The sequence below is a fragment of the Ursus maritimus genome, unplaced genomic scaffold (assembly GCF_017311325.1).
Source record: "Ursus maritimus isolate PB19 unplaced genomic scaffold, ASM1731132v1 scaffold_2, whole genome shotgun sequence".
NCBI lineage: Eukaryota > Metazoa > Chordata > Mammalia > Carnivora > Ursidae > Ursus > Ursus maritimus.
The window spans coordinates 81718859-81732984 of record NW_024424452.1 but is presented as its reverse complement, the minus strand read 5'-3'; the positions used below and the strand labels follow the sequence as shown (position 1 = coordinate 81732984).

Below are 14126 nucleotides of genomic sequence, written 5' to 3'. Positions count from 1 at the left end.
ACCTCTGATGTCACTGAAGGAGGACTTGCTGGGGGCCCATCGCCGCCACCTCCTCTTTCCCGTGGCCTTCAGCTGCTGTGCTGCTAGTGCCTACCAGGTAGTTGTAAGCGAGTTAGTTCACTTCTCCCAGCCACAACCTTCCCACCTGTCAACTGGGGATCCGAAGGCCGCTCCCTGGTGCTGTGCTTGGGGCTGTGAGCAGGGAGGACCGTCCAGCAGAGCCAGGCCCCACCCGCAGTTCCTGTCCTCCCCCCGGCCTCTGTCTGCTCACTGACTGCCGGCCTGCTGCTGTCCCTGCAACCTGCCGGACTGGGGTACTTCCTGCGGGGTGCCCCCCCCAGCACCTCACACAGGGGCTGGCGGGCAGGACGCACAGAGCATTTGTTTAGTAAAATCTGTCAGTTTGGGAGGAAGAGGAGGAGAGTGGAGGGTGAGGGATAAAGCCCCAGAAGACCAGGTGTAGCCTCTGCCGGGTGAGGAGTCTCCCCCCTGCCTGCCCTGCGCTGCGGCCATGCGGAGCCCGGGACGGCCACTGTCCCTCTTCTGCGCCGCAGGTAAGGTGGGGTGAAGGCAGGACGCCCAGGGTCCCTGCACGCCCAGGGCTCAGCTCCCACAGACGGAAGGGCACCTGTCCCGAGAGTTCGCAGACCTAGAGGTTGAAGGGGGGACAAAGTGGAAAGAAAGGCCTGTTTTTCAGCTTTCAGCTCAGGTGTGAGAGGGACGCCTCAGCCACCTGTCCCCTGCTTGCCACCCCGGGCCCGAAGGCTGGGCTCCTCTCACCCCTTCCCCCAAACCCACGGGCCCAGGCCCAGAACCCAGCGCTGGCTGCTCTGCATATAATTGCACGATTCGTGTCTCCATGTAGGTGTCTAAGTGGCAAGTATGTCCAAGGTGCCTAGGAAGTTCCCTGGGCAGAAATGGTCGCTGACCTCCCAGAGCGTCATGGGGGAAAAGACATTTGGCAAGGAGATAGCAAACAGGATTATTAGAGAAAATGACCCGTGCAGGGCAGGAGATAAGCAGGGTGACGGGAAGGGAGAGTCACAGAGAGTGGCGTGGGGGGAGATTCTGCAGAGCCGGTGGGTGGGAAGGTCACCCTGAACAGGGAGATTTGGGTTGGGCCTGAGCGTAGATGAAGGACTGCGGAGAATCAAGTCAGGAGAAGGAGCCCAGGCACAGGGGGAAGCCTGGTGTGTGTGAGGAACAGATGTGGGAGGCCGTGTGCAGCGGGGGATGGAGCCGCTGTCCTGAGTGGGAGCCCTGAGGATGTGTGGAGTGGGGGGCGTATTGTGTGTGGGGAGAAGCAGAGGGACTCGTGGGGCCAGGGTTTTCAGTCCCAGAGACAGGATGGTGGCTGGAGCCGGGTGGCAGTGGGCATGGAAAGACGTGGAAAGTTCTAGAAGGTTCCAGATTACAGGAACTACAGGATTTGTGGTGTGACTGGATGCCAAGAATGAGAGACAGGGAGGGACCAGCGACGACCCCTGGTTGGGAGCTGGAGGTGTTGGTGTGAGCTAAGAGACCCAGGACAGAGCACACGGACAGTGGGACGCAGACCCAGACCTCAGCGCTGGAGGCTGGAGTCTGGGAGGCAGCAGGAGACACAGTGTTTCCAGTCAGTTTCTCAAACTGCGAGTTGTGACCCACTGGGCCCTAAAGTCAACTGTGGGCCAGTCAGTGATTTTAAAAAATTAAACGGAATAGGATAAAAACGTCAAAGTGAATCACGTGTCGTAAGAGTGACTGTTTTGTCCTAGTCCCCTTCTCTGTTGCAGGGCTCCTCCAACTTTTCTCAGCCACAGGCAGCATCTTGGACTCTGGTGGGTGTGAGGAGCTTCGTGCCGTGTGGCAAGTGTCTGTCAGCCCTTTCCCTGTCCTCCCACCTGCGTCCGCGTCGGCCACTGTGGATGCCCAGTTCTTCAGTCTTCTTTTCCTCTCCTAGGGCATCTGGCTTGAGACTGATCCCTTAAGGCCTGGGAGCCCCCTGCCCAACCATCCTGGCCCCTCCACCCCTCCACACAGGCAGGGCCTGGCAAGGCAGAGTCACCCTTGACCAGCTTTTTCTGGGGAGACCACACAAGGGTATGGAGTCAGGAAGGAAGGAAGCTAACATGGAGATCTTGGGGCTTGAGGTTGGCTCCCGGGAGAGGTTTGACTTGCTCATTAGTTCATTCATTCATTCATTCATTCATTCATTCATTTTCAACACAATGAGTCCTTCTGGTGTGCGGGACGCTGTGAACATGATGATGAATAAGGCTTGTTCTTTGCTCCCAAGCTGCTTGCACCTGGTGGCGGAGACAGACAAGCAAAAAGGTCCTCTCCCTGGGGGCTTTTACAAAATTCAGATGCAATTCCAACAAATTCAGATCCTTGCTGTAGGGTGCACTTGGACATCAGTGTATTTGGGAAGCTCCCCAGGGGGTTCTAATGTGCAGCCCCAGTGACGAGCCCCGCCTACCACAGGGCACCCACTGTCCTTGCATCCGGGCTCCATCCCTTCCCACGCGGTGGCCTTGGCCAAGTCACTTACCTCTCTGTGACTAGGTTTCCTCATTTGTAAAACAGACATGGTGATGTGGATCCTAGGGAGTTGTTGGAAGGATTCAATGAGCTACAGGCACACCAGGAGTGCTCAGTAAACGTGGGCTTTGTTATTAAGCCCTAACAAAGGCCCCTGCAGCGAATGGAAGGGGGCAGAGGTAGGAGCAGTTAGTTGGGCAAAGGGAAAGGGGAGATGAGGGCGTAGGAGACCGAGGGACTGGGGGAGCAGTCCTTCCAGGCCAAGAGGGCAGCCTGTGCAAAGGCCCAGGGGCAGAGCCATGTGTGAGTCGAGAGCCCGCAGTAAGGGGTGGAGTGGGAAAAAAGAGGCTGGGGAGGCTGCCTGTGTTGCGGCTGAAAGCTCTTTGGGCAGCGGGGGTGGGAGGGGGCACCCGGGTGTTGACGGCCTCTCCCGTGCCAGCCCGGCAGCTGATGAACAGCGGCAAGAACTTCTCCAGGGTGGAGGTGGAGCTGAGCTGGTCGGAGGCCCTGCGGTACTGCCGGCTGCACCACACGGACCTGGCCGATCTGCAGAGCATGAACAGCGTGCGCAGCGTGGGCGCCCTCTACTCCCTCACCAGCAGCACGCACGCGTGGATCGGCCTCTTTTTCGACGTGCGTGTCCAGGGCCTGAGCTGGTCCAGCGGCTCCGCCTTCTCCGCCCCGGTGTGGAGCTCGCTGCCCGTCTTCAAGGAGGGCCTCTGCGCCACTCTCTACTCCATCTCCGTCTTCCCCAGCCTGGGCGCCGCCTCGTGCACCGCGCAGAAGCCCTTCATCTGCTACTACGGTGTGGCCCCAGTCCCATTCTGGGCCTGCCCTTCCCTGGGTTGGGGGGGCGGGGTTCTTCAGAGCAAGTGGGGGAGCGTGGGGGGGCGTGGGGGGGGGGAGACTCTCGAGTCTTTCTCAGGAAACTGACTAGCAGCCTAACCCCCTTTGCTATAGTTCGCTCTGCAGCCTTAGTTTCTATCTCCTCTGTCCCTCATTCCTCAGACTCCGTCATCAGAGAATAGGTGTCAATCAGGGGAGAGAGAAAGTAAAATCTGGAATGTTCCACAAGTCTCCTGCCAATTAGAGACTTGGGAGAAGAGGAAAAAGAAAGGGGAAAAAAAAAAGGGGGGCATCCGTCTCTTCCTCCTCCTCACAGAGCAGGGGGCTGGCAACCACTCTGCTCCTGGGAAGGAGTGGATGGGAGCCACCCCCTTCAGGCTCCCCAGCAGGAAATCCGGGGTACTCAGCGCACTTCCATCCTGCCCCCTGTTGGCCCCTCCCGGCCCCTTGGTAGGAAGGTGCTCGGAAGGCACAGAAGGGGATGCTTAAGGACCAGACCGCACTTTTCTTTTTTCTTTTTTTTTAAAGATTTTATTTTTATTTATTTATTTGACAGAGATAGACACAGCCAGCGAGAGAGGGAACACAAGCAGGGGGAGTGGGAGAGGAAGAAGCAGGCTCATAGCGGAGGAGCCTGATGTGGGGCTCGATCCCATAACGCCGGGATCACGCCCTGAGCAGAAGGCAGACACTTAAGGACTGTGCCACCCAGGCGCCCCAGACCGCACTTTTTTGGTCAAAAGGGCCAGTTTCTGCTTTTCTCCGTCAGCCGAAGCCCAGCCCAGCCCTGTGACCCCCTAAGCCCTCAAATAGGGGCATGGACACCAACCTGATGGGTCGCCAGTTCTCCACCCCATGCCTGTCACGGGGCCTGGAAATGTAGCCCACAGTGGCGAGATTTGACCATCGGACTCCCAAGCCAGCAGAGAGATGTTCAGGGGTAGTGAGTGTGCAGGGGTGGGAGTCCTCTCGAAGAAAGGGCCGTGGGTGCAGGCTCTCCCTTCCTCCCTCTGTGCTTTGGGCTCCCGTGAGACACGTCCTGACTCCACCCACTTCTCTCCTTCTCCCCAGCCCACCGCCCTGGCCTCTGTTCAGGGGGTGGGGGGTGGTCTGCCCCCCCACCCAGTCAGTTCTCAACACAGTGTTGAGAGTCTAAAAAATGCAAATCAGGTCACTCTGCTTGAACATATGTAACAGGTTCCCTTAGCACTTAGGATCACATCCCTTTTGAGGCCAACCAGGCTCTGCTTGACCTTTCTGGCTTCCTCTCCTATCCCTGGCCCTGGCCACACTGGCTGCTTTCTGCTCCTCGGACACACGCTGGCCCTTCCCACTTAGGGTCTTGGCCTGGGCTCTACCCGGGGTATTCCTTCCTATCACTTTGCAAGGCTGGCTGTCTCTCATTTTTCTCTTCAAGAGCAAGGATCCTGCTTCTCTTATTTCTGTGCTTTTCCCAGCGCCTAGAATAGTGTCTGCTACAGAATAGAGGCTCTCTCTCTTTCTCTCTCTCTGTATGTATTGCTTGAATAAATGTAATAGAAATGGATGAGCCTGTCTGCCCTCGAGCTGGGCTTGCCCTGGCTTCTGCTTGGTGGTTCCTGGTGCCCACGGAGGGTTCTGGGCAGCCCTGCTCCCTCCCCATAACCCATGGTCTGTTTCTTTTTTACAGACCCTGCTGTGGGGCACCGCATCTTCACGGAGCCTGCCCTCGGCCCCACCACCTCTCCAAAGCCAGGTACACCCCGAGGAGCCTGCCCTCCTTCGGACTCGTCCACCTGGACTGGCCGCGGGCTCGTGCCGCCTGTGTCCGTCTGCTTCCCCGCGCTTGTCTGGCTGAGGGATCCCCGGCTCTGCTGTCCCTAGGCTGAACCCCGTGGAGAGAATCAACCCAGTGTTATTATTCACATTATTATTATTTTTAAAAGATTTTATTTATTTATTTGAGAGGGACAGAGCGAGCACGCGCATGAGTGGGGGGAAGGGAGAGGGAGAAGCAGACTCCCTGTGGAGCCGAAGTCAGAGGCTTAACCGACTGAGCCACCCAGGCACACCCCCCCTTTAAAGGTTTTATTTATTTATTTGAGAGAGAGAGAACATGCAGATTATTTATTATTATTGTTCAGACAAGGAGGTGACTTGCTCCAGGTCTCCAACCAGACGTGGCATTAATGGCCTAGGCTGCACCCAGCTCTTGTGATGCCCCCCTCCTCACCTCAGTGGCTTGGAGGTGGGGGACAGGGAGCACCTCTTCACAGCCCAGTCCCATCCAGCTGGTGAGGGGGACTTCCCTTCTGATCATTACTACCCTGATTTTTTTTTTTTACTTTCTTCACATCTGGTGTAAAGAATCCATGACACAGGAAATAGAAGCTTGGCACTGCATCTGCTTTATAGACTTGGTTTTCTGCATGCTATGGAATATGGATTGTAGAGGGAAGACGGCCGGGCTTCCAAGGCTGAATCTCGTCTTGCCGTGTAGTATGGCATGAGTTTGGGCAAGTCATCGCCGACCCGAGCCCCCCTTTCCCCACCTGTAAAATGAGGTTAATAACATCGACCTCTCAGGATTATAGTGAGGATTTAAACAGGTGACGAATGCCACCGCACAGCTCGGGGCTGGGGAGCACCAGTTGCTTAACAGAGGGTAGCTTTAAAAAATCAGTTTAGATAGGGAAAATTAGGGAAACATCAGGCAAATCTTGACGGGCTTAGATGAACAGGTGTGTGTCAGAGAGTTTGGGAGGCCCTATTTGAATCTGAGGATGTGGCTCTCTGTTCTGCAAATAGAGGCGTTTCCCTCAGCAGGACTCCGGAATCCGTCCCACAGGATCTGACACCACGTCGTCGTTTCCCAACTTCCATTGTTTAGAATCGGATGTGTGGGCTTGTGTGCTACAGAGGAGACAGGACTGGCAAGGGGCAGGGCAGGTGGGGGTGGTGGGGGGTGGCCCAGGCCGTCCTCTGGGAGGCCGCTGTCCTGCGCTGTCTGAGCCCCACCAGAAGTCAGGGCCGCTGGGGACGGGCCCACTCTGCCTCCTGTCTGGCAGGTCTGTCCCTCACCAGCCTTTTCTTTTCTCCCTGCTCTCCTGATAGGAAAAATATCACATACTTTCTCTATTCCGCCTCAGCCTGCGAGCCTCCTGAGAGTGCGGACCAGAGGCTCCTGGAAATCACAAATGGGGCTGCCTCTAAACTAGGGTTATCGTATCTTCCTTCCCACCTCCCCACATGGTTTAACCACCATTTAATTAAGTGCTAATTATTTGCATGCACTGTGTGAACCCACTCGTTTACATGGTCCTCATTTAAACCTTTAAATTCGTTCAGGTGATACTATTCCCCCCTTTGCACAGATGACGAAATCGAGACTTAGACTTCACTTACAAGGCCTAGCCACGAGGAGAGCTCTTCACCTCTGCTTTTCCTAGTTTTCTTGCTCCCAACATGGGAGCTCCCCCATGATAACTCACCCATTCTCCCAACCTGGTAATTAGTTCTATAAAATCATGGGTTTCATCAAACCTAACACCCAGAGACCCAGGGAGGAGGGCCTGAGTGGGACCAGAGCTCTGTCCCCATGGAGCAATGAGGCCTGGGTTGTCAGGTCCAGGACCTCAGGCCTGGGGTCTCCCTGTTCTTTGCCCACAGCTGTCGTCACGATTGGCCAACAAACCTTCCTGCGATTTGCCCGGGAGGTGACGTGGCGGGCAGCCCTGCTGTACTGTCGCAGCCATCACACGGACCTGGCCGACCTGCAGCTGGTGACCGATGAGGCAGACAAGGAGGCCTTGAAGTCCATCACCAGTGAGACCGAGGCCTGGATTGGCCTCTACTTCAACTCGGCCTCTGGGGCCCTGAGCTGGTCGAGCGGCCTGGGTGCCAGCATCCCCACGTGGCTTCAGGTGCCCGAGTTCGGGACAGGACTGTGTGCGGGGCTCCGCACCTACGCACGCTACTCCCCCAGAGTTTATTCGCTGGTCTGCTCCGCCCTGAAGCCCTTCATCTGCTTCTACGGTGCGTGGCAGCCCACCCCTGCTGACCCTGGCCTCACTGCTGACCCTGGCCTCACCGTGGCTAGAACGGGATGGGACATGGTTTACTTAGCAGCAGGAGACATTGAGGTTAGATCCAAAGAAGCGCTTCTAGACTCCCAGGGTAACAGCGGCAGGCTTTATTTTAATTCTGAGGGAGCTTTCAAGAATGGAATGGACCCTCCCGAGTCTCAGGGCATTAGCCAGTAGCAATGGCAATTAGTTTTGGGGCGAAGCAGGGGTTAAAAGCATGGACTTTAGAATCAGGCAGAGTCTACCACTTGTTAGAAATTTTTCCTCTTCTGGAAAATATACTTAACAAAATGGTATTGTCAATACCCATCTCCGAGGATGGCTTCAGAGACTGAATGAGAATGTACATGAAGGGGCCAGTGGAGACACGGGCACACAGTAAGCACCCGGCACAGTATTAGCTCTTCTCACTGTTGCCCCGTAAGTCATGGGAACCAGAGGCCTACCTGGTTACTCTGGATCTTGTGTATAGTGTGTCGTCAGCAACAGGCCACATCCGGCCTCGCCCTTTCCTTCTCTCTCTCTCTTTTTCCCTCCCTCCCTCCCTCCCTCCCTTCCCTTCTTTCCTTCCTTCCCCTTCCTTCTCTCCCTCCCTCCTGCCTTTCTAGCCTCTTTCTTAGTTTTTTGCAATAGCTTTATTGAGATACGGTCCACATACCTTAAAAATCACCCCCTGGAAGTGTCTGACTCTGTGGGTTTTAGTAGTTGGAGGGGTGTGCAAGCATCAGTGCTATCTAATTTAGGACATTTTTATCACCCTTACCCTCGAGGGGTCACTCCCCATCCTCCCCACCTCAGCCTGGGCCGCCCAGCCGCTAGTGCACTTCCCGTCTCTGTGGACGTGCCTGTTCTTGGCTGTTTCTTTTCGTGTTTTGGGTTTGATGAGAACTGCGATCCTCATCTGTAAAGCAGGAAGGATGCTTCCTCCCTTGCTGGGCTCCTGCGAGGATTCAAGGCCCGGCAAGCCCCATCCCGTGATTGGCACACGCAGGGGCACGCATGCGCATCCAGGTGGCTGAGATGGGGGCTGCTGAGTGCCCCCCATGTGAGACAGACCTGGGGGGCGCTCTGTCCCATGTCAGCCCTGCCCTCACCACTCTCTTTACTTCTTTGCAGACCCCTCCATTGGGCACGGGGAATCCACCGCTCTCCCTCCAGGCTTTCACGCTCCCTCCTCAGAAGTGGCTGTGGAGCCAACGCTCAGGCCAAGTACATCCCTGTTTTCTGTCCTGTGTGGGTGCTTTGGACCTGTTTTTGGCTGGGTCCCGGGGTCCCCAGGGCCTGCGAGGTGGAGAGGTCGCCTGCATGCAGCAGCATGGGGTTGGCCCCATGGCATCCTCCCAGAAGGGGATTTTCCAGTCCACCTTCCAGCCCCCTGCAGGGCCAGCTGGGTTTGGAGAGGGGAGACTTGGTCACCATCAACCTCCCTCCTCGATTTGGGCCACTAACTTGCAGCTCCAGAGCCAGGAGGCTCCAGAGAGGCTGTGTGCCCCCCCTCGTGGTGGTGGTGAGGGCCAAACTGGGAGACTGTGGGGACTATGCTGGGCGGTGCTCCTGAGAAGTCCTCAGAGAGGCCTTTGGAGTTCAGTGTCCAGAGAGGGAAGCACGAGAGAGGTGCCTGTTGAATTCCTTGTGATTTCGGGCTCCTCTGGGTGGAGGGAAGATGCGGGATGAGTTGTTGGGACTATGTGGGGGGACATGTTGGGAACGACAGTGATTGCATTCCTATAACATTTTTAAATTCCGGAAACATCCTCACAGCTATTACCTCCTTTTGCTTCCCAAGAGTTCTGAAGCTAAGTAGGGTAATTGAGGGTAAAACACACTTCTCCTGGCTTTGTTCCAGATTCTTCCGTCTGACAAAGGCATTATTGCCTTTGCTGAGGACACGGAGAACTTAGGGGACTTGCTCTTAGTCGCAGAGAGCTTCATTTATAATCTGGAGACACAGAGTAAAATCAGGGGCCCCTCTGAAAGAGCCCAAGGCCGTGACAGCTGGTGTTGTGTGGATAGGCACAGGCACTGTGGGAACACAGGAGGGGAGTGTCCCAGTCCCTGTGATGATCTGGATTTCCTGGAGGAGGCGGTTCTGTACCTGTTTAGGACCACGAGGAGAAGTTAGCTCGCAAAGGGGAGTGGGGAGTTCATTGCAGGTGGGGTGGGGTGCTTAACGCTGAGTGGGGACACCCTGGTCCTGCAGGGGAACCCCTTGTGAGCTGCAAAGGAACCTGGCCTCCTCCTGCAGGCAACGGAGCCAGGGCTGGGCTTGTGGGCAGATTTGGTTCAGAAACTGGGTGAGATCCTGTCCTCTGCTTCCCATCTGAGGTCTAGCCTGGCCCCCGCCTGGCTGCCCCACACCCGACCGGGCGGGCAGGGCCAGGCGTGGAAGAACCAGACGGCTGCAGCAGGGCCCGGAGACCCCAGGCCGGCGCGGCTTCCACTCTGCCCAGCGCACCGCGGGTCCCGCCTCGGCCGCTGGACGCCACGCGTCGGCGTCCTCGTCCCGCGGCCCGGGGCCTTGGTCCGGGTCCCGTCGCCAGCCTTCGCTCCTGGCTCCTGCCGCAGGAACGAGCGCCGGGCGCCGACTCCCGCCCAGCTCGGCCGCCTCTCCCCTCCCCCCGCAGTTCCCTCCTCCGTCCCCCCCCCCATTCCCCCCTCCCCGCGCGGCTCTCCAGCCCCGGGGGTGACCTCCGCCCCGCGAGGAAGGGCCCCGGCCCCTGCGGGTAACTGTCCTCGCCGCCGAGCCCGGCTGGCCCTCCGGGGACCCTCTCTGTCCCGCAGGCGGGGCCCGGGGCGGCTCTGGCCTCCGCTTTGAGCCCTGCCCCGGTCCATGCGTCCCCGGGGGCACCCGTTACCCAGGGCAGGCCCGCGAGTCCGCGAGAGGCGGCCGGCGGCCCCGCGCCGCTCCCGCTCGGCACCCCAGCTACCGCCAGGATGGGGGCGCCCCCGGGTCGGCCCCAGGCATTGGGCCCCGCGCCCCCCAGCCTCTCCCGGGAGCTCCCCGGGGACCGAACGGAGCGCCTCGGAGCCTTGGGCGCACGCCTGGGAGCCAGCCGGGAGCCGGCCCGCGTCGCTGCGGGTTGGGGACGCCACACCGGCCAGGCCCCAGCCGCCTGGCTCCTCCTGGGAGTAACAGAGCCCTAGGCTCCCGCTCAGGCTACAGGCGAGGAGGCTGGGGGCAGGGGTCGCGTGCCGGGCCACCGTCTCCCTCCCCTGGCTGCATTCCAGCCCACTCTCTGCAGGATCCCGTGCCGCCAGGGCCGGTTCCCCCGCCCTCCTTGCGGGGTAATAATTGAGGGTGGGCGATCCAGGGGAGCAGTCCTCTATTTTGGCTGCAGGAGTCTGACGGCCAAGCGTTGGGATGATGACTCTCCTACTTAACTGTGTGGCTCTAGGCAAGTTTCCTAACTTCTCAGAAATCCGTTTTTCTCATGTTTAAAGTCGAGAAAAATACCAGTGTCATAAAGATCTTTCAGTGCCTGGTGTCTGGCAGACCCTCAATTAATGTCAGTTACTACCATTCTCATCTCAATTCACTAGTGAGATGTTTGGTGATTCATTCCATCCCCGGCCTCTGTCCTTACTCAATAGACAGGGCTGACCTCACTCTTGTTTTATTAATTATAAATGATTAGGAATGATCAGATTATGAATTATTGAGATTGAGGAATCTCACGGGGCAGGGTGCTGTCTACACCTCTTTGTATCTTTCCTAGGCCTTGAATAGTGATTTACAGGTGGGTGGACGACTTAATTCAACATCACTTCCTGAGGACTGGGTTTGAACAAGGCATGGACAGCGGGTACCAAGACGAGCAGGGCCCATTTCCTGGTTTTAAAAGAGCTTAGTCTAATCGGAACTAGTAGCGACAACAGTTGCTAAGTGTTGAGCCAGAACTGTGACCTGAGGGCCCCGTTCACTCTGCCTGGAAAGGTGGTGGCCATTGGACAAAAAGTTAATGGAGGATTTCAGGCAGCAAACGCTAGCACGTCCTTCCCTCTAGAGGGACCAAGGGCTTCGGCAAAGGCAAGTGGATGGGACAGGGTGTGGTTCGGGGAATGACAGGTAGTCTGACGTGACCGGAGTGGAGGCTGCGTATTTGGGAACGGAGTGACCGGAAGAGGGAAAGAAGGGCAGTTTGAAGGACGTGACCCCGCCATCTGTCTGCAGAGGTATCAGAGGCATCCAGCAAGGGAGCAGAAGTCTCAGCGCTGCAGTTCATAGAAGCAGGGCGGGTGTAATGACCCGGGACGATGCATGCATCGGGGTGCGAGAGGAAAAGGGCACAGTTCAGCATCATACATGGGGCACATTCACAGCAACACTGAGAGGAACCACCCATGCTTGGAAGAAAAGGCTGGAAGGAAATGTGTGAAAATGTGAACAGTGGTTATATTCAGGTGATGAGACTGAGTGTTTCTCCTGTTCGGTGTTTCTGAATTTCATACATTTATTCATTTCATGAAATAAATGGGCAGTGCTTTGGGTGGGGAAAGAAGGCGGCATTTGGAGAGGCACGAAGGGCACGTGTGGGGAAAGGCTGTTGCACCGGGTGGGACATGGGACTGAGGCAGAGGGTAGGCCCGCAGCATGAGGAGGGACATGAGGGAATTAGTTTTACATCGTTTACAAGTGGCAGTAATTGAAGAAATGTAAATACAAACACATTTTTAAAAATGCTCAGCTTTGTTCATTGAGTCACAGAAATACAAACTAAAAGCAAGATGCATTTTTAAAATGATTTTTCTTGAGGAGGGGGAGGGGCAGTGGGAGAGAGAGAGAGAGACTTTTTTTTTTTTTAAGATTCTATTTATTTATTTGACACAGAGAGAGACAGCCAGCGAGAGAGGGAACACAAGCAGGGGGAGTGGGAGAGGAAGAAGCAGGCTCCCAGCGGAGGAGCCTGATGTGGGGCTCAATCCCAGAACGCCGGGATCACGCCGTGAGCTGAAGGCAGACGCTTAACCGCTGTGCCACCCAGGCGCCCCGAGAGAGAGAGACTCTTAAGCAGACTCCACGCCCAGCGCGGAGCCCGACTCGGGACTCGGTCTCAAGACTCTGAGATCATGACAGGAGCCGAAATCAAGTTGTACGCTTAACCGACTGAGCCACACAGGAGCCCCTTAAAATAACATTTTTACTCACCAGTTCGGCAAGTGATAAAGTGATAAAGGGGTGATAATGCTGATGCGAATGTGGGAAAATCAGCGATCCCAGACCCAGGATGGGAAGGGAGGGTGGTGCTAGCCTAGCCTTCCGGCAGCATGGCAGTTCTGAGACGTGCATACCCATACAGACGTCCTGTTTTGGGGACTTTACTAAGAAACAACAGTACACCCCCCCCCCCCCCCGAGCACCCTGCACACGCGGGCCGTCTCTTGTAGCGTTATCACAGTGAGAAACTGGAGGCAATCGCATGTCTACGAAAGCAGGGGGGATAAGGTCCGGTACATTCAGTGAACGACTGTGCAGCCTCTAAAGAGAAGAAGGTAGATCCTGACGCATTTAAATGAAAAAACTCAAGTGTGTGAAGAATATTCTGTAACAAACTGAACAGCAGTTGTCCCTGGGTCAGGGGAGAGAGTACTTTTGTTTCAGTATTTTACAACAATATACCACAAAAGCAATATGGCTATTTCCATATTGGGAAGGAAAGAAATGACAACTGCAAGGCACTGACAGGACTTTGGTGACAGCGTGAGAGGGAGTAAGGGAGCAGCTGAGGGTACCTGGGCCCCCTGGGCCTCAGTGGATGGGCAGCCGCGCAGGGGAGAGGAGGTTGCTCTGGGGAGAGGCTCCGCGTGGTATTGGAATAGGTTGAGTCTGAAGCGCTAACCTCTTTTTTTTTTTCTTTAAGATTTTATTTGTTTGAGAAAGAGAGCGAGAGAATGAGTGCGGGGAGGGGCAGAGGCGGAGGGAGAAGCAGACTCCCCGCGGAGCAGGGAGCCCGATATGGGGCTTGATCCCAGGACCCTGGGATCATGACCTGAGCCGAAGGCTGGCGCTTCACCGGCTGAGCCACCCAGGCGCCCTGAAGTGCTACCTCTTGACTGAAATGTCGGGGGTCCCTGGCTGCCCCAGTGGGGTCTCTGTGAAGCTGGCAGACGCCCTTCGGGGTAGGGCCTACTGAAGGACAGCACTGGCTACTGGGGAGGATTCTCCGAGCTCCTATTGCCCAAGTCCCCCCCGCAGGTGTCAGGGACTCTGAGAACGGGGCGCAGGAACTCAGGGACTGCGTGCGGCCCGAGGGCGTCAGTCAGGGTTTGGCCCGGGCTGAGCTTCCCCACCGGCCGGTCTCTGCAGCCGCAGCGCCCATGCCTGGCGTCTAGCTCAGACCCCCTGCTCCCGACCCCTTTCCTCTCCGCTCCTGCAGCTGCGGCCCCTGGAGGAACCGGCAGCCAGAGAGGGACGGCCCCAGGCACGCAGGCCCCAGCTCTGAGCTCAGCTCGACGGCCAGAGTCTGAAGAAACCGCCGCCGCCGCCGCATCAGGTAGCCGCCTCCTCAGCAGCGGGCCGTTCGCTGGGGACAGCCGCTCCTTCCCGGGCCCTTGAGCGCTTCGGGAAGCTTCGGGAAAGAGGGCGTGCAACGTGGGGAGGGCAACGGGGGCAGAACAAGGCCGGGAGCCGGGCGCGAGCCCCCTCCCTTCGCGAGCCCCCTCCCTTCGCGAGCCCCCTCCCTTCGCGAGCCCCCT

At 57.1% G+C, this 14126-nt stretch overlaps 2 protein-coding genes across 2 annotated transcripts in view; both read left to right on the top strand.

The window, feature by feature from the left end:
- Positions 1-2973: 2973 nt before the first annotated feature.
- LOC103669341 (putative C-type lectin domain family 20 member A) lies at positions 2974-7610 on the top strand. The gene is made up of 3 exons (XM_040634499.1): positions 2974-3328; positions 5039-5104; positions 7018-7610. The coding sequence occupies exons 1-3, from the start codon at positions 2974-2976 to the stop codon at positions 7608-7610; spliced, it is 1014 nt and encodes a 337-aa protein (XP_040490433.1).
- A 4064-nt stretch (positions 7611-11674) lies between these two features.
- The window catches only part of LOC121103650 (putative C-type lectin domain family 20 member A), a 5709-nt gene continuing 3257 nt past the window's right edge, over positions 11675-14126 (top strand). The window contains exons 1-2 of the mRNA XM_040634498.1: positions 11675-11701; positions 13555-13924. Coding sequence (XP_040490432.1) covers positions 11675-11701; positions 13555-13924 — 397 coding nt within the window. The remainder of the gene's footprint in view (positions 11702-13554; positions 13925-14126) is intronic.